At 36.3% G+C, this 18569-nt stretch overlaps 1 protein-coding gene across 3 annotated transcripts in view; it reads left to right on the top strand.

Moving 5' to 3' along the window:
- LOC150093698 (kielin/chordin-like protein) overlaps positions 1 to 18569 on the top strand; it is a 1333292-nt gene that overhangs the window by 843692 nt on the left and 471031 nt on the right. For all 3 annotated transcript variants that reach the window (XM_090412628.1, XM_090412627.1, XM_090412629.1), the window contains one exon: positions 2123 to 2302. In XM_090412628.1, the coding sequence (XP_090268754.1) occupies positions 2123 to 2302 (180 nt within the window). The remainder of the gene's footprint in view (positions 1 to 2122; positions 2303 to 18569) is intronic.

Genomic DNA, 18569 nt, shown 5'->3' with positions numbered 1-18569 from the left:
CCATTCATGGTAAGGTTGGTGGATATCAGGGATAGTTCTTCCTGGAGATCTTGTTGATCTGTTGTAAGGAGAGAGGCGCGGTTCTTCAACATGTGTACAATACTAAGTTTCCGAGAAATGTGGTGGCAGGAAGTGAAATGTAAATAACATCCAATTCCTTACATGGAGGAGGACTTCCACTCCCGAATTTTTAAGGAGGCCACAACAGTTGCCCACTGTATGCAGAACCTTAACAGGAACCAAGGACTAATCTTGCCCATGATCTGGAAGACCCTTATCAGATCCTTAAACTCGCCAGAACTGAATTATAGCGTCAACTATAGAACGTTCCTAAATAACAACAAGTGATATCATCCACACTCTATGAATGTATTGTATGTACTCTGTTCTTTGTTTAATATAATTGGAATCAGTTGATTATAGTTTGTAACAGTTTTTTACTTTTTAGTGCCTTACATCAGTTATACCCTGAAGATGCCAACAGCAGTTGGTGAAACTAGTTGGTATAACTTAGTTGTTTATTATATACACTTGATCAATATAATCCTATTAAAAGTCTTTCCAGAGCTTTTTGGTCAAGAAAATTAAACGTTTTTTAACATGAATAGAATCCATAGGGAAACCAAAGGAAAGGTACGCCGTTTTGAACTCCTTAAATGTAAAAAAAAGTCAAACTATTAAATCACCTCACTTTTTTGAAAAGATGTAGAGACAACAAGATTATTCCAAAGTTTCTATTTTTAAAAGAACAATTCTGTACTAAAAAGGTTCCACGAGATTTGAACCCGGATCGCTGGATTCAAAGTCTAGAGTGCTGACCATTACACCATGGAACCAAATATGGCAAACAGTTGATTCATTTAGATTGTACTCTCTTGCAATTTTGGCTTTGGTTATGCCTGCTTCATACTTATTTATCATATGCAATTTATCTTCTAAGCTGATCACTCTATGTTTCTTCTTGATAGCTGTAGACTTGATATCATCCTTGTTTCTTTTAGCATTCATTGTAAGGGTAAATAAGAAGAGAAATAAACATCCACATGTACCTCAGGCAAAGGCAGACAGTTACTGGTGAGCAGGTGCCGTCGGATAAAAACGAAGCGCTACAAGAAAGCGATACCTGGAGAGTAGTGACTTGAACTGGTTGCATATGTAGTGGGCTACATCTCGCGGCCGCAATAATACGAATTTGGAGTGCAATAATTGAAATTTTGGTATCAAATTACTAACTGCGATAAATCGAGAACCACGATAATCGAGGTATTCCTGTATAGCAATATAGGTTCATATAGTGATTTCTGACTTATTATTATTACCTGACACCTCCAGGGAGTCCAATGACTCATCGAGGGAGGGCACCTACTTTACAACTCTCTGTCTCCACCATTCAATCCACCAATGAACCGCAACTACACCAACTCCATCTACCGCCCACCACCACCACTAGTATTTTCACAGACAATCACAAACATCATGCCCACTGTGGGATTTGAACTTGCAGCCTTTTGGCTAGAGAGCAGATACGCTAACCACTCGGCCATCCAGGCCGGCATCAGAACAGAAATGTCATAAGTTAAGAACTGCTTGTATGTGTGTGTGTGTGTGTGTATATATATATATATATATTAACAGCCTATTTTTATACCCACTGCAGGGTGAAGGCCTCTCCCATTGTGGGAGATTTTGGGTCCACTACTCCCATGGTGACCTAGTTCATATTGGGAGAGGACAATCACAAACATCCATGCCTATGTGGGATTCGAGCCTGCAGCCTCTTGGCTGGAGAGCAGATACACTAACCACTCAGCCAACCAGGCCAGCTGTGTGTGTGTGTGTGTGTGTTTATATATATATAGATAGATAGATAGACACACACATATATTGTTGGTTAAAACTTTTCTCAGTCCTTAAACATTGATTTTTGTTTATTTGCTGATTAACACCAAACGAAACTAAGAAAATTAACTATTACTGATAATTTAAGTATCACTGCTAGTTTCACCTGATGGTCATCAGACATAAGGATAAAACTTGTAGTGTTATATATAGATATATAAACGGTGTAAATGTTCATCAACTGGTCCTTTCTTCTGTTTATTTATTTATTTTTTATTTTTAGGATGGATTTGTCAGTTGTTTGAAGAAAAAGTGTTCTCCTGTATTCTGTGAAAATCCTGTTATATCACCTGGTAGCTGTTGTCCAGAATGTCCTCCATCTTGTGTGCTCAATGGAGTCACCTTTTCAGAGGGCAATGTCTGGCCAGATCCTGAAAATCAATGCCAGGAATGCACATGTATAGTTAGTAATTGATTTTATTATAACATAAGTGATCATTCCATATGGTGAACAATATTAATCCACAAAAATATACACGATATACAAAAATAATTTGCAATTATGGTTCTTCCTTTTTACTTCATTTTATATTTATAGATGATATATCTTTCTTTATTAGCATAAAATAAGATACTGGGGGTGTCCAATGAAGGAAGGCTGTTGTTGAGGAGATGCAGAAAGATGTTTTATTTTGATTAATACTTGGTGGGGATGGTATGTGTATTTAAGTTGAAAATCATTTCTTATAATAGGTGAGTTTTTAAGTCTTGAGTCATTCCAAGAGAAATCATAAGGTGTGTGAAAATGTACAGTTTTTGAGGACAGCAAGTTATTTTGTCACTTTATCCTTTAGAGGAAAAAAAAAAGTGTATATACATGTATATATGAGGGTGGTCTGGTCTGAGAAAAAAAACGAATTTATAATTTCAAAAATATTTTTACTTTTCAAAATGATTTCCCTTGAGACTAATACATTTATTCCAGCGATGCTCCAGCACCATTATCCCATCCCTGTAATGGTTCTCAGCAAGATCTGCAAAATACTCCTCTACAGCTACAATCACCTCTTGGTTCGGAGAAAAACACTAATCAGCGAGGAAGATTTTTAGTTTTGTGAAGAGATAGAAGTCAGAGGGAGCCAAATCTAGGGAATAGGGTGGGTGTTCCAACAATTCATAGTGCAGATCCCTTAATTTTCCCATTGCCAAAACACCTTTGTGGGCAGGTATGTTGTCCTGATGAAAGGTGATTTTTTTCTTCTGCAAACCAGGTCTTTTCTCATGAATGTTTTCATCTAGTCTGGTTAAAAGATTGGAATAATATTCCCTGGTTATTGTTTTACCCTTTTTAAGATAATTAATAAACAAAATGCCTTTAGCATCCCAAAACACTGATGCCATGGCCTTTCCTACTGATGGAACTGACTTTGTCTTCTTTGGCGCTGAACAACCGGTTTCTGTCCACTGTTTTGACTGCTGTTTGGATTCTGATGTGTAATGGTGAATCCAAGTCTCATCCATAGTAATAAATCAACACAGAAAATCAGTTGTATTATTGCTAAAATGCTCCAAGCACTTTTCAGAGATTTTCATGCGAGTGTGTTTTTGATCTGCTGTGAACAAGCACAGCACACATCTTGCGCAAAACTTTTTCATTTGCAATTCTTCATACAAAATATATTCTACACGTTCTTTTGAAATGCCTATAGTCTCAGCAATTTCATGCACTTTGACTCAGCAGTCATCGAATACCATATCATGCACTTGATCAATGATTTCTGGTGTTGTTACACTTTTTGGACTTCCTTCAATGGATCATCTTCAAAGCTGGTACAGACATGTTTAAACTTGGCAGCCCATTTAAAAATAAAGGTGAAAAGTGCTCAGAAACTTTAATGAACTTCGAATGAATTTCTTTTGGCATTAAACCTTCTTTTACAAAAAAGTTTATAACTACACGACACTCAATTTTATCCATTTCAAGGGATACAGACAATACTTTTGCTTTAGACAGCTGTATAAAACAAACTACTTGATAGGATGACTTGCAATTTCACATGGATGCTTATGACATATGTACCAACCTAGAAAAAAAAATTCTTGCTGATAGTGTTGCCATCTATGGTTGAGAACTTGTCAGACCACCCACATATATCATCATCATGCTTATTATTATTATTACCCCAAGACCTCATGGAGTCAAAGACTCATCTAGGAGGTCCTTTTATCACACACACACATCTCATCATACCATGTCTTAAACACATTCAAACTCCTTGCAGACACCACACTCTCAGGCAAGGCATTCCAATCATTCACAACTCTGCACGAAAAAAACCTGCCTCTTACTCCCCTACTCACACCCTCTTTATACAGTTTCCGGGGATTACCTCTGGTTCTTCCCTGATCTCCCACTATTCTCTGTAGAACTTCTCCACCATTGATCCTATAACAGCCTCTTACCAACTTGTAGGTCTCTATCATATCTCCCCTCTTCCTCCTGTCCACCAGACTCTGCAATACTCGACATTCCAGAGGTCAGAAACTACCTTAGTCTTAAGGTAGTTTTCCTGTGTGGCCTAATCAAAGCCTTATACAACGAAACAAGAATCTCCCTACTTCTACACATCAGTATCCTCTGCATCATTCCCAGAAGCCTTTGTTCACAATTTTCTCTTCACAATTTTGGCGATATGTCCCCTAAATTTTCGATCCTTATCCACTATCATCCCCAGATCTCTTATTTCCTCTACCTCCAACAATATATTCTCACCAAGCATAAATTCTGCATCCCATCTTTGTTTTCCAAATTTTAAAACCTTACATTTTGCTGCATTGAACTCACATCCCCATTTCCATGCCCAATCACTCAATTTATTCAAGTCTTTGTAAGACCACAACATCTTCACTACTCTTTATGGTTCGTCCTAACTTTGCATCATCTGCAAACAACTGAATATCTCCATCCAAACCTTCGCCATTATCATTAATATACAAGTTAAACAGTAATCACCCTAAAATAGACCCCTGAGGCACTTCACTAGTGACTTTCCTTTTCCTGGTAGGGCTAATGTATTGTTACTTTTAGTCCAGTTTGTTTTTGTGCTAGGTTAGGTTTAACTACAAGCACTACAAACTTTTAAACTGTTGAGAGGTAGTTACAGGGTTGACACTGGGGAGTTCTTTTGCTTGGTTGAACAGCAGAAAGGAGTGATGACAAGAGGCCATCCCTGGAAGTTACGAAAGGAAACTGTGAGCAAGAGGGTGAGGAGTGGTTTCTTTGCATGGTGGGTGGTTGAACTGTGGAATGCATTGCCTGATGGAGTGGTGAGAATGGTCAATGAGTTTAAGGAGTGTTTCTTAGGGAGGAACTCTCCTCAATGAGTCTTGACAGACTTTATGTTCTTAGGGAGGACCTCCCATGATGAGTCTTTTGACTCCATGGAGGCCTTAATAATAATAATAATAATAATATGTAATCATTCATCTTAGTAGGTAAACAAATTCACTTGTTTCTAAAATCTTGTTATTCCTTTCCTTCATGCTTACATGGTGATCAGAATACATCATGAAAATTATGGAAATAACTACCATGTTAGAGTAAAACTTTAGTTTAATATAAACCAAAATAAACACTCAACGTTTCGACCTTAACATTAAGGTCATCATCTGAAGTATTCACATATATACAAAGAAACAAGCTGCACTACAAGCTACATGGCATGCTAAAGTTACTCACCAACTGTTACAACTATTGGCCTGACATCTGGTGAAGAAAAAAAACTCTTACTACATCAAAGCTAGAGTCCTATTATTATTATCTGTTGGGTTAAAAAATTAAATTAAGTTGGAGACCAACATGTTTACAAAAAGGAAAAAATTAATAAATAATAAATAAAAATAAAAAATTACTTATATAAGTATACATATAAATTACAACCAACTGGTATGGATAGTGGCCAATAAAAGCTGAAAAATTGCATAGAGGACTAAAGTCAATGTGTGCAGGAAACTAAGTGGGCTCAATGTGTGCCATCCAAATTCTTGGGATTTTTATGCCACCATTATTGTTAAGATTAGTGTGATTAAAAATTTCACAGGTTTCTTTAAATTTTCTTTCATACTAGGTTTTTTTTTTGTATGATGTAAAGAGCAGGTACTTTTGCAATCAATTTGGTGTAGGGTGTTAAGAGTGTGATCTGGCCTGCTTCACCAAAATTGTTAAATTTAATGTGTCGTTTGTGCTCTTTTTTACAGATAAGGATTGTGCATCCAGTTTCCAATATAAGGTAAGTTACAGGTGAAATAGATGCAATAAACTCTAGGATATGCCAATGGGGGTAGAAGATCCTTAGAGGAGTTGAATATGTTTTTTTAATTTTAAAGGTGGTTGAAACGTGACATTAAGATTATAATGGTGTAGGATTCTATTAATTTTTTCTGATAACCCTATAATGTATGAGATAGCTATGGTTTTACTGTAATTAATGTATATTATTTTTAATGAAGTTTTATGAAGAACTTTATTAATAGTTTTTTGCTGTAGCCATTATTAATAAATGTATTGCTAATAATTTTTAATTCTTGTTTAAGAGCTTGTTCATTAGGGTAAATTGTTATAATTTTGCAAAGGGTGGTGATATGAGTTAGCATGTATATATTGGCTGGTATGTGTAGGTTTGCGATAAACAAATGTGAAGAGAATTAAACAGAATGGCGAGGAAAGATTAGCAAAATGAGTGTTCTCTGCCAGATTGGCAGAAAAACGACCCAGAGGAAGACCAAGATATAGGTGGATTGATACGGTACAAAGTGCCTTAGACGATAGAAATATAAGATGTGATAATATTGGAGTCTTGACAAGTAACAGACTGATTTGGAGGAAAATTGTAGATAGGAAGTTAGTAATGATGTAAATTTTTCATGTAGTACTGTCATATCCTGTACACCCCTTGAGAGTACGTGTCAGGAATTTGATGATGATGATGAAATGTGAAGAGCAAAACATCGAGTGTTTATTTTGATTTATATTAAACTAAAGGTTTACTCTAACATGGTAGTTATCTCCATAATTTTCATGATGAAAATCTTGTTATCTATTACTATTTTAGTTCTTACTGGATCTTGTGCTTTAAAGGCCATCGTTTTTGATTTTTCTGTTGATATTATCATTCCATAATCTTTGACTATTTCATTTTAATTTAAATTATCTTTCTGTAAGTCATCTTCAGAATTTGTAATTATTATTTGGTCATCGACAAAAAGGAGAGTGTTTTAGTTCACAGTAGGAGAAAGTTTAATATCTTGATGGAAATTTTTATTCCATTTTATTATTATTTCATTTAGATAAACCAAGCAGTCCTGTTGGACTCCTTGGTTTATCACTCAGGTATATTATTGCTCATGATTTAATCTTATTTGTATTTGATTAGTTTCATATATATACTTATGATAGCTTTTAGATATTATTTGGTATTTGTCTTTCTTGCCAAGTCTTTCTTGATGAGTCTGCTGATACCATGGAGATACCTGTAATAATAATAATTTCTTTTAATATGTTAAATAAAATGCTTCTTTTAACTTTGTCAAATGCTTTTTCAAAGGCAATAAATGTAATAATGTGTTTCTAAATTGTATACTCTTCTTTTCCCTATTATTAATTTTGGGCAAAAGGCTGGGTCTCTATATGATCGTCCTTTTCTAAATCCATTCTGTACTTCTAAAATAAAGTTTTCAGAATATTTTATTAGTTTCTGCTATATATTTTGTAACAGGAATTTAGTATACTGCCTCTATAATTTTTAGGACCATCTCTACTGCCATTTTTAAAGATAGGGATCACAGTTGCTTTTTTCCATTCTATTGGTGGGTTACTAGTTGAATAGATTTTAATTAAAAATAATGGGAGTCTTTCTTTGAACCTTGTTCCTGCATATTTATATAGCATCCGAAGAGCTGATAATAACTGACATGACATCTCTCCTATCAGTTGGAGAGAGTGACCATATGGTTTTGACTTAGAAAATGAATAGACATGCAGGGGTATCAAAAAGACGGGAACGTATGTCGAATTATAAAGCAGGTGATTATAATAGTCTTAGACGTCAACTTGGGGAAGTTTCGTGGAGGGAGGAATTGGAAGGCCACGATATCATTAGTGCTTGGGAAATTGTGAAGGAATATTTGTTAGCAGCAATGGTAAGCTATATTCTATGAATGAAGAAGAGGACACAATTTGGAGTAAAGTGGATGACAAACAATAATAAACAGAAACTGCATGCGAAAAAGAGGCTATGGAAGACATATAAGGAGACAGGTGAAGAGAAGATGCATGAAGAATAAAAGACACAGGTCAAGTATGGTAAGGAAGGTGAAACTGGAATATGAGAAAAGATTGGCCCTTAGATCCAAGGAAAATCCTAGGGAATTTTTTAGCTATGTGGCCAGTTGGAGGAGAAATGACTGTGGAAGAATGACATTGTGGTATTAAAATAGGAATAGAGTGCTGACACCATGGTGTCAGCACTCTATTCCCATTATAGAGGATATAGTGGAATTGTTCAATGAACACTTTATTGGAGTATTTCATCCTGGAGGAGTCGATTTGAATACTAGAGGGATAGAGCAGGTTCGAGGTGCAAGAGGAGAGTGTGTTCCACATACTGAGTACTCTGGATGTTAGTAAAGCTGTGGGACTGGATGATATTTCACCACGAGTTTTGAGAGAATGTGTAAGGAACTGACAGTGCCCTTGACCTGGCTTTTCAATGAAAGCCTGGCTGCAGGAAGGGTGCCCATGGAAGGAAAGTAAGATAGTGCCATTGCATAAGGGCAGTAGCAGACTGGAAGTGTCTAATTATAGGCCAGTTTGTGTGTCATCAGTAGTTAGTAAGATCTTGGAGAAAGTAGTGAAGGACCACATACAGCACTGAGCAGATGAGGGTAATGCTATCAGTGAGAGTCAACATGGATTTGTGAAGGGGTGCTCTTGTTTTTGCAATATGCTAGCCTTTTATGATAAAGTTACAAGAGCATTAGATGAGGGAAAGGCACATACTGCCATTTTCCTAGACTTAGCAAAGGCATTTGACAGGGTGCCACATGATAAGCTGATATTCAAGTTGCAGCACATGGGTCTGGATGTCAGATTGGTGAACTGGATTCAGGATTGGCTGTCCGATAGGTATCAGAAAGTTGTATATGGTAGAGCAATATCAAAGAGGCAGAAGGTTACAAGTGGGGTTCCACAGGGCTCAGTACCGAGAACTTATATTGTTTAACCTTTATATCAATGACATTGTCTGTGGATTGCAAGGGGATATTTGGTTGTTTGCAGATGATGCGAAGCTGGGAAGGGTTATTAGTAATCGTGCAGATGTGGTAGCCCTGCAAGAGGATTTGAATAAGCTAGATAGAAGGGCAAATGATTGGGGGTGTCAGTTTAATGTGCAGAAAATGTAAGGAATTTCCTTACTGAGTGCTCCAGGTAAAATTTATACAGGCATACTTCAAAAGAGGCTAAGAAAAATAATAGAAAAGAAACTTGGAGAAGAACTTGTTGGCTTCACAGGCCAAACAGAAGATGTCAGGATTAGATTTTCACTTGAAGACAGGTAGTTGAGAAATCATCGGAATGCAACAAGGGTCAGGTTATGTTGCAGATCTGGAAAAGGTAGACCAAGAGAAAATCTTTCAAAACATAGAATTATATAGTAAAATGGTGTAAATTGTACATTATGTTTTATATTGAACAATGTTTATTTGAGTTGTAAATCAGCAGTGAAAATTGAAGGAGGCAAGTAGATAATTTGATATTAAATGAGGTATGATACTTAATAAAATAAAGAGCCAAAAGGCTTCAATTCAGCAATGCAAAATTATATAATTAAAGTGGATATTAGATCCAGCATTATTTCTAAGCTGAATGTAGAAACTATTAAAGTATCATAAAAATAAAATAGGTCATCTGAAGGATCGCCTGAGTTTTTGGAGACTTCCTTCACCTTTACAAAGATCTGGGTAGTGACCCTTTCCATAATGTATAGCATGATATATGTAAGAATGTGTGCATCAATTGCCTTAATATGGAATATTAAGGCAATTGATATGAAGTCATTAGCCTCTTATATACAAGTAGTCTCTGGGGAATGGTGTTTACTGGAGGGCCTCTATCGGGACTGTGTCGGTGGGTGCTTTTCCCAGAAATATGAGTGGTTCTGTTCAGTAGTAGGGTGAGCCTATCATTGAGTGGAACCAACGTTGAGTTGGATGATCTTTCAGTCACTTGTAGCTAGTGGTCTGGAAGATCGCCTAATTTTTAGAGAGATAGAGAAAACTGGAGAACCAACCTGTTCGAAACAGCTGTCAGGCCAGTGAAACCTTATCAAAATGAACTAATAAAAAATGAATATATAGACGCTTGGGCAGTGTTTATATTCTGTAAGTAGTCTGCTCTAAGGCAACTCATGAATGCTGGTGAGTGTATTTCCATAAGCACTCTGGTCAACTTATTTTTATGAAATTTTCATATTTTCTACATTTGGCTTTGAAATAATGCTGGATTTAGATCCAGCATTATTTCAAATAATGCACTAATAATGCACTACCACTAATATCCACTTTATTTATATAATGAGGCGTGATATTACTATGTAATCATAATGATATCATACCAGTATTATAGTGTTGACATTTTTTAACTTGGCTATACTATATATTAAAGATGCCAAGAAATTATATTCTTGATTTAATTATTCATCCAAGTGTAAGCAAACAAAAAATTTGCACGTGAAGTAACTTCATGACTGGGCTACTTGTATATAAGAGGCTAATGACTTCATATCAATTGCCTTAGTATTCCATAATACAATGCACATATCCTTATAGACATATATAATGCTATACATTATAGGAACATCCACTACCCAGACCTTTGTAAAGGTGAAGGAGGTATCCAAAAACTCAGGCAATCCTTCAGATGACCCAACAATAAGTGACCAGAGGATCATTTAACTCAGCAGTGCTTCCACTCAGTGGTGGCTCTGCCCAGTAGGCAATAACCCAGGGAAAAGCATCCATAAAATCACTTCAGCAGAATTCCCACATCTTGTTTATGTGCAGAGAGGTCTTCAAAAACTCGGGTGATCCCTCAGATCCCCCACAATGAGTGACCTGAATGATCATTTAACTCAGTGATGGCTCGGCTCAGTGACAGGCTCACCCTACCACTGAGCAAAACCGCTCATATTCCAGGAGAAAAGCATCCATGGAGTCAACCTGAATAGAGGCCATCCCCAGTAGACACAAAACCCCCTGGATAGTCAGCAGAACTCTCAAGGCAGCAAACCTTAAGAGAGCAAAACTCTCATCCAGGACAGCAGATTCTCCCCCCTCAATAGAATTTTCTGTCATGTGAGATTACCTTTAAAAACTCATGTGATCCCTCAGATCTCTCTAAAATGAGTGACCTGAAGAATCATTTAATTCATTAGTTAAATGATTGTGCTCAGTGACAGACCCACCCTACCACCAAGCAGAGACGCTCATGACCCCCAGGGAAAAGCATCCACTGAGCAGCCAAAAGACCACTTCATTAGAATTGTCTGTCATGTGTGCTTACCTCCAAAAAAAAATCATGCAATCCCTCAGATCTTTAAAAATGAGTAATCCAAAGGATCATTTAATTCATTAGTGCTGCTACTCACCAATACCTTTTGGGTGGTAATTTAGAATTTGTTTAGTTATTCTGCTTCTATTCATTCTCAGTATGTGTTTTTCTATTTTTCTCTATAGCAAATAACTGTTTCATTTAGGGAGTTTGTAATTCCAAGTTCATTTTTGAATTTGCTGCTTTTCATTTTATCCATTATTGTGACTCCTTCAGTTCAGTGCCGAAATTTCATTTCGGATGATTCAATTCTTCTTTCACTGCTTTTTTTATTGTCCATATCTCACTGCCATAAAGTAAGGTAGTTAGCTTCTGTATTATAGATTCTTATTTGTGTGTGTTTTTGTACATAATTGGGTTTAAAAATTTTATTTATAATGTCTGTTATTTTTAAAAAGTTTGTTATCTTCAGTTCAATATCAGCTTCATTTTCTTATGACATTGTGCATCCTAAATATTTGAATGAATGTATTTTCTTGTGCCCATTATTTTGTTGTTTATTACTATTTTGCTTTTTATTGGATTAGCACCTTTGAAGGCCATGACTTTTGTTTAATCTGTTGTTATTTCCATACAATATGTTTTCATCAGATTATTTAGATTGCAAAATGATTTTTGTACTTCATCTTTATTGTTTCCAAGGATTATTTTGTCATTAGCAAAAAAGTAGAGTAGGTAATCCATTGTTACAGTTTATCTTGAGTCCTCCCTCATTAGGTGTCTTCCTTTCTTTTATGATTTTATCTATTTATATATTAAATAAAACTGGTGAGAGAGGGCAACCCTGACATACTCCTCTATTTATTGGTTTCCAGCTTGATGTTAAATTATTGTGCTTCACAGATATTTTATTATCTTGATATATATTTTTGGGGGGTTGATGATGGATAGAAACCTGAAATTTAGGGGATATATTACAAAGGTATGAAGGTAACACAGAGGATTGCTGCAATAATGAGAAGGACACTGACCTGCAGAGATAAAATGGTTTTCATTCCATTGTATAGGACTCTGATCAGACCACACTTAGACTATTGTTTTCAGATCTGGTCCCCAGAATTTGAAGGGGGATAAATTAATTGTGGAAAGGGTACAAAGGCAGATAACAAAGATGGTGTCGGGACTGTACAATGTTAGTTATGAGGATCGGCTGAGGGAGTGTGGACTGCAGAGTTTGGTGGATAGAAGAAGGAGGGGTGATATGATTGAGACTTTTAAACTGTTGAGAGGTGGTTACGGAGTTGACACTGGGGAGTTCTTTCGCTTTGTTGAACAGCGGGAAGGAGTCATGAAAAGGGGCCATCCCAAGAAGTTACGAAAGGAAAGTGTGAGGAAGAGGGTGTGGAGTGGTTTCTTTTCATGGAGGGTGGTTGAACCATAGAATGCATTCTTTATAGAGTGGTGAGAGCAAGAACTGTCAATGCGTTTAAGGAGTGGTATGATAGACTTTGTGTTCCCTAGGAGGGACCTCCCTCGATGAGTCTTTTGACTCCATGGAGGCCTGAATAATATTAAATAAGTATCTAGAGAGTTGGTTTGTTATTTCATATTCTTCCAAGATTTCCCATAGTTTTTCCCTGATAATTTTATCAAATGCTTTGGTGTAATCTATAAAAGCTATGTGTGTTTCTGTGTTCATTTCTCTGTGTTTTTCGATTAGTAATTTTAATGTAAATGCAAGACCTGCCTTTTCTGAATCCATTTTGTTCTTCTTTTAATTTTGAGTCAACTATATGTTTAAGTTTATATGCTAAGGCTTTTGCATATACTTTATAACAAGTACTAAGTAAGCTGATGCCACAATAATTATTACAATCAGATTTGTGTCGTTTTTGTAGATGGGGGATAACTTGCTTTTGTCCAATCTTGTGGCCATTTTCCTTCTTTCCAAATCATAGTATAAAAGTTAAGTAACCTGAGCGAGAATTCAAGTCCTGCATATTTTATAAGTTCCAAGTTTATATTGTCTTCTCCTGGAGCTTTTCCTGTTTTGCTTTGGGTTAATGCTTCTATTAATTCTTCAAAAGTGATGTTTTCCAAGTTGTCTGAGTTGTTTATGAAGGTGATTTTTTGTTTATGTTTTCATCATACCACAGATCTTTGTAGTAATTTTGCCATGTTTCTATTTTAACGGTATTATATATCTGCTTTTTCCCTAGTTTCCTTAGTTAGATCTTTAAGGATTTTATATGTGGTAGGTCTTTTGAGTGTACAATATCTCTCTAATTTTTTTTACAAAATTGTTTCTGTTTATTCTCCTCTATGCTGTTTTTGCTATTTCTCATTTTCTGCTGTATTCAATTTTGATTCTATTGTCTTCAGGTTGAACCAGGTTATATATGATTTTTTTTTCTTTTCTTCTCTAATGCATTTAATTGGGTCATCCCACTCCTTAAGGTCTCTTTTTCTTTTCTACTTTTCTCTATTCCTAAACTTTGTTTTGCAGCTTTTGTCCTTATGATATTTTTTTTTTAGGTTTGACCATTCTTCTACTGTGTTCTGATTTTCTTTTATATTTATCATCGAGTTCTTTATTCTTTTTTGGTACAAATCTTTAATGCTATTGTCATCTAGAAGTCTACTTTGAAGGATTCAAAATTTCTATTTTCCTTATACTTTTTTTATTGTTTTCCATCTTGGTTCCCATTTTATTTTTCTACTTAAGAGTTAATGATCTGATTCTATTTCAGATCCTCTGTATACTGTTGTATCTATTATCATTTCTGACATTTTGATATTGCTGATTATGTAATCAATAATGCTTCTTGTGTGTCTCTTGCTTCCCAGATTTATCTGTGGATGTCTTTATGTTTGAAGGTTGTTCATTATTTAAAGTTATTGCTTATAGTAAAAGCTCTTAATCTGTTGCCATTCCTATTACAGGTAATTGCAGACCTATAGTCTCCTATAGGTCCTATGTCTGGTTTATATGGTTTATTGCCAATTCTTGCATTAAGATCACCTGTTACCAAGATGTGATTCTTAGAATTGGTCTTAATTAAATGTTCTGCAGTTAGGTGTAAAAGTTTTCTTAGTCCTCCTCTTTACCCTTCTTCAGGTGCATAAGTTCCAATTACTGTCATATAGCCTCTGTCTATTTTAATTCTCATTTCTATTATTCTGTCACTTCAAAAATTTTAATGGATTATATTGTTTCTAAGAGAGTTATTTAAAAAGATCATTTCACCATATTTAGCTCTCTCTATATAGATATAATTTTCAGTTTTTTTAGATTCTGTAATTACTGCTATTATTACATTCTTTCTTGTAATGCTTGGTCCAGTTCTATGATTTTGTGGTGGATACTTCTCACATTCCAGATAGCTATATTCCAATAGGTGTCTTTCTGCTTTTTTTTCCAAGTAGTTTTCTTCTCAAAACCTTATTCCAAGCCAGTTTGTTACCCAAAAAGTCTGTCTGTTTACTATCTTCATGAGTCTTTTTAGTGAGCTAAAATTTTGACTGAGAAGTCTAGCTTGGTGATTGGAAAGCCATCGTGAGGCCTTCAAGCTTGCCTTAAAGTGGGAATTTAAAAAGAAGACATAGAGATAGAAGTAGAATGGCTCATAGCCCTCAATTACTCTAATAGCATTAGGCTCAAGAATTACAAGAGTTATGCCGTATTTCTACCTCAAAGAAGAGAATAGACCCAGCTAGGAGACCATGGAAAAGCCACTTCCCTTGCTATCAAGATGATAGCCCCAAGTAGCCCTGTTGGTCCACAAGTCCTTATTCAACATATTTGGATCACCCCACCATATCTGGTGGACTCCCTTATTTGCCACTGAGGGGACACGCTCTTTAGAGGTTACAGGGTCCTTTGAGAGACAATGAACAGTGGGATCATCTGATACCATATGATTCCACTGTTATTAATTCACCTATATGGATCATATTATTAAGGAAAGTGGCATGAAGCCAACTATCAAAACTGAAGATATTAATTCTGCTCTTTATAGAAATGATGTTTTACTCTTAAATAAATCAAGTACAAGTCTGCAAAATTCCCTAACTAAATTTAATAACTACTGTAATAAATTTGGCATAAAAATCAGCAATAAAAGACTCAAAGATTATTATTATGATTATGATTCAGGCCACCATAGAGTCAAAAGACTCATCATGAGAGGCCCATCCTAGAAAACAGAGTCTATCATACCACTCCTTGAACTCATTGACTGTTCTTGCTCTCACCACTCTATCAGGCAATGCATTCCACGCTTCAACTACCCTTCATGCAAAGAAACCACTCCTCACCCTCTTGCTCACAGCTTCCTTTCATAACTTCCAGGGATGGTCCCTTGTCCTTGCTCCTTCCCTCTGTTGGACCAAGCAAAAGAACTCCCCAGTGTCAACCCTGTAACTACCTCTCAACAATTTAAAAGTCTCAATCATATCACCTCTTCTTCTTCTATCTACCAAACTCTGCACTCCACATTCCCTCTGCTGATCCTCATAACCAACATTGTATAGTCCTGAAACCATCTTTGTTATATGCCTCTGTACCTTTTCCACAGTTAATTTATCCTCTTCAAATACTGGGGACCAAATTTGAGAACAATAGTCCAAGTGTGGTCTGATCATAGCTTTAGACAATGGAATGACAACTCTTTTATTTCTGCAGGTAAGCATCCTTCTCAGTATTGCAACAATCCTATTGATTACATTCACCACCTTTTCGATATGTTGCCTGAATTTCAGATTTCTATCAATCATCATCCCCCAGATCCCTTGCCTCCCCTTCCTCCTGTACATTTCCTCCAACAGAGCATGCAGCCTTCCATCGATGTATCCCAACTTCAAGACTTTTCATTTTGCTGCATTACACTGACATCACATATTCATATGTCCATCTGTTCAGTTTATTCAAATCCTCTTGCAGGGCTACCACATCTGCACTATTACTAATAACCCTTCCCAGCTTCACATCATCTGCAAACAACTGAACATCCCCTTCCAATCTAATGACAATGTCATTGATATAAAGGTTAAACAATATAGGTCCCAGTACTGAGCCCTGTGGGACTCCACTTGTAACCTCTTGCCTCCTTGATATTGTCCCACCCATACACAACTCTCTGATACCTATTAGATATCTACTAACCTGACATCTAAACTCATGTGTTGCAATTTAAATATGAGATTATCATGTGGTATCCTGTCAAATACCTTCGTAAAATCCAAAAGAATGGCTGAATATGCCTTTCCCATATTACTAAGGCAAGAGCACTTTCTTAACAAATTCATGTTGATTCTCACAGATAACATTACCCTCATCTGCCGAATGTTGTATATAGTCCCTCACTAATTTCTCTAAGACCTTAACAACTACTGATGACACACAAACTGGCCTATAATTAGTTCCAATCTGCTACCACCCTTATGCACTATCTTACCCTCCTTCCACTCCTTGAGTACCTTTCCCTTGAACAGACTTTCATTGAAAAGCCAGGTCAGCAGAACTGTCAGTTCTTTAGCACATTCTCTCAAAACCTATGGTGAAATTCCATCCAGTCTCACTGCTTCATTGACATCCAGATCACTCAGTATTTGAAACACCCTCTCCTCTTGCACTTCTAAACCCCAAACCTACCCTATTCCTCTAGTATTAAAACCTGCTTCTCCAGGATAAAATACCTCAATAAAGTGTTCAGCGAATCACTGTGTTCCTATTTTTATCCAACAATGTCATTCTTCCACAATCATTTCTTCTCCTACTGGCCACATAGCAAAAAAATTCCTTAGGATTTGGATTTATATTAAATTGGAGTTGATATCTAGGACTATTAAAATCATCTTCCTTATAATTCCACATCCATTCCTTTCTCTTTGATACTCCTTCATGTCTCTTCATTTTCAAAGTGAAAACCACATGGTCAAACTCTCCAACCGGAGACAGAGATGCCATCTCAGTTATTATTATTATCATGTGACACCTCCAGGGAGTCCAAAGACATCAAGGGAGGGCACCTACTCTACACCTACTCTTAGGATTTGGATTTATGTTAAATTGGAGTTGATATCTAGGACTATTAAAATCATCTTCCTTATAATTCCACATCCATTCCTTTCTCTTTGATACTCCTTCATGTCTCTTCATTTTCAAAGTGAAAACCACATGGTCAAGCTCTCCAACCGGAGACAGAGATGCCATCTCAGTTATTATTATTATTATTATTATTATTATTATTATTATTATTATGTGACACCTCCAGGGAGTCTAAAGACATTAAGGGAGGGCACCTACTCTACAACTCTCTGTCTCCACTACTCAATCCACGAACTACAACAAACCACAACTACTTTCATAATCTACACCAATGCCATCTACTGTCGACCAACACCATTAGTATTTTCACAAACAATCACAAACATCCATGCCCATGGCAAGATTCGAACCCACAGCCTTTTGGCTGGAGAGCAGATATGCTGCTAACCACCATGCCAACCAGCTATAATTAGATCTTCTGATGTTATGACCAAATCTAAAACTCTTGAACCTTTTGTTTCTTCTGCTACATGTTGTCTAAGACATTTGTCCCTGAAGAATTCGAGAAATATCATTCCCTTACTGCTACTACATGCAGTTTCCTCTTCCCAATTTATACTGCTATAGTTAAATTTTTTCCCATAACAATCATTTTCTTGCACTTTCCAGGCTCAACTGCCTAATCATCTCCTGCTCTTCACCTGGAAATACACTATGTTCCCTTGCTTGTAGCAACCCCCCCCCCCCACTACATATCCTGTTGTTGAAAGTTTTTCACTTAGTTATATTATAAATTAAAGATACCAAGAAATTATATACTTGGTTTAATCCATTATCCAAGTGTTAGCAAACAAAGTTTGCACCTGAAGTATCTTTCAGGACTGGGATAAATCATGGCAAAGGTGGTATAACTTCTCATCACTTGCTCAGTATCCCATAATGCAAAACACATCTCCTTGCAGACATGTGTCTGCAAGGAGATGTGTTTGAGCTTTATTGAGGTCTCCTCAATAAAGCTCAAAACTGGTCTGGATAGTGACCCGTCCCTTAATGCATAGCATTATACATGTTCGC

Source organism: Typopeltis vanoorti, chromosome 23, assembly GCF_054136105.1.
Source record: "Typopeltis vanoorti isolate ZY-2024b chromosome 23, IOZ_Tvanoo_1.0, whole genome shotgun sequence".
NCBI classification, from domain to species: Eukaryota; Metazoa; Arthropoda; class Arachnida; order Uropygi; family Thelyphonidae; genus Typopeltis; species Typopeltis vanoorti.
Note: the sequence above shows the minus strand (reverse complement) of the source record. Positions and strands in the feature narration are given on the sequence as shown.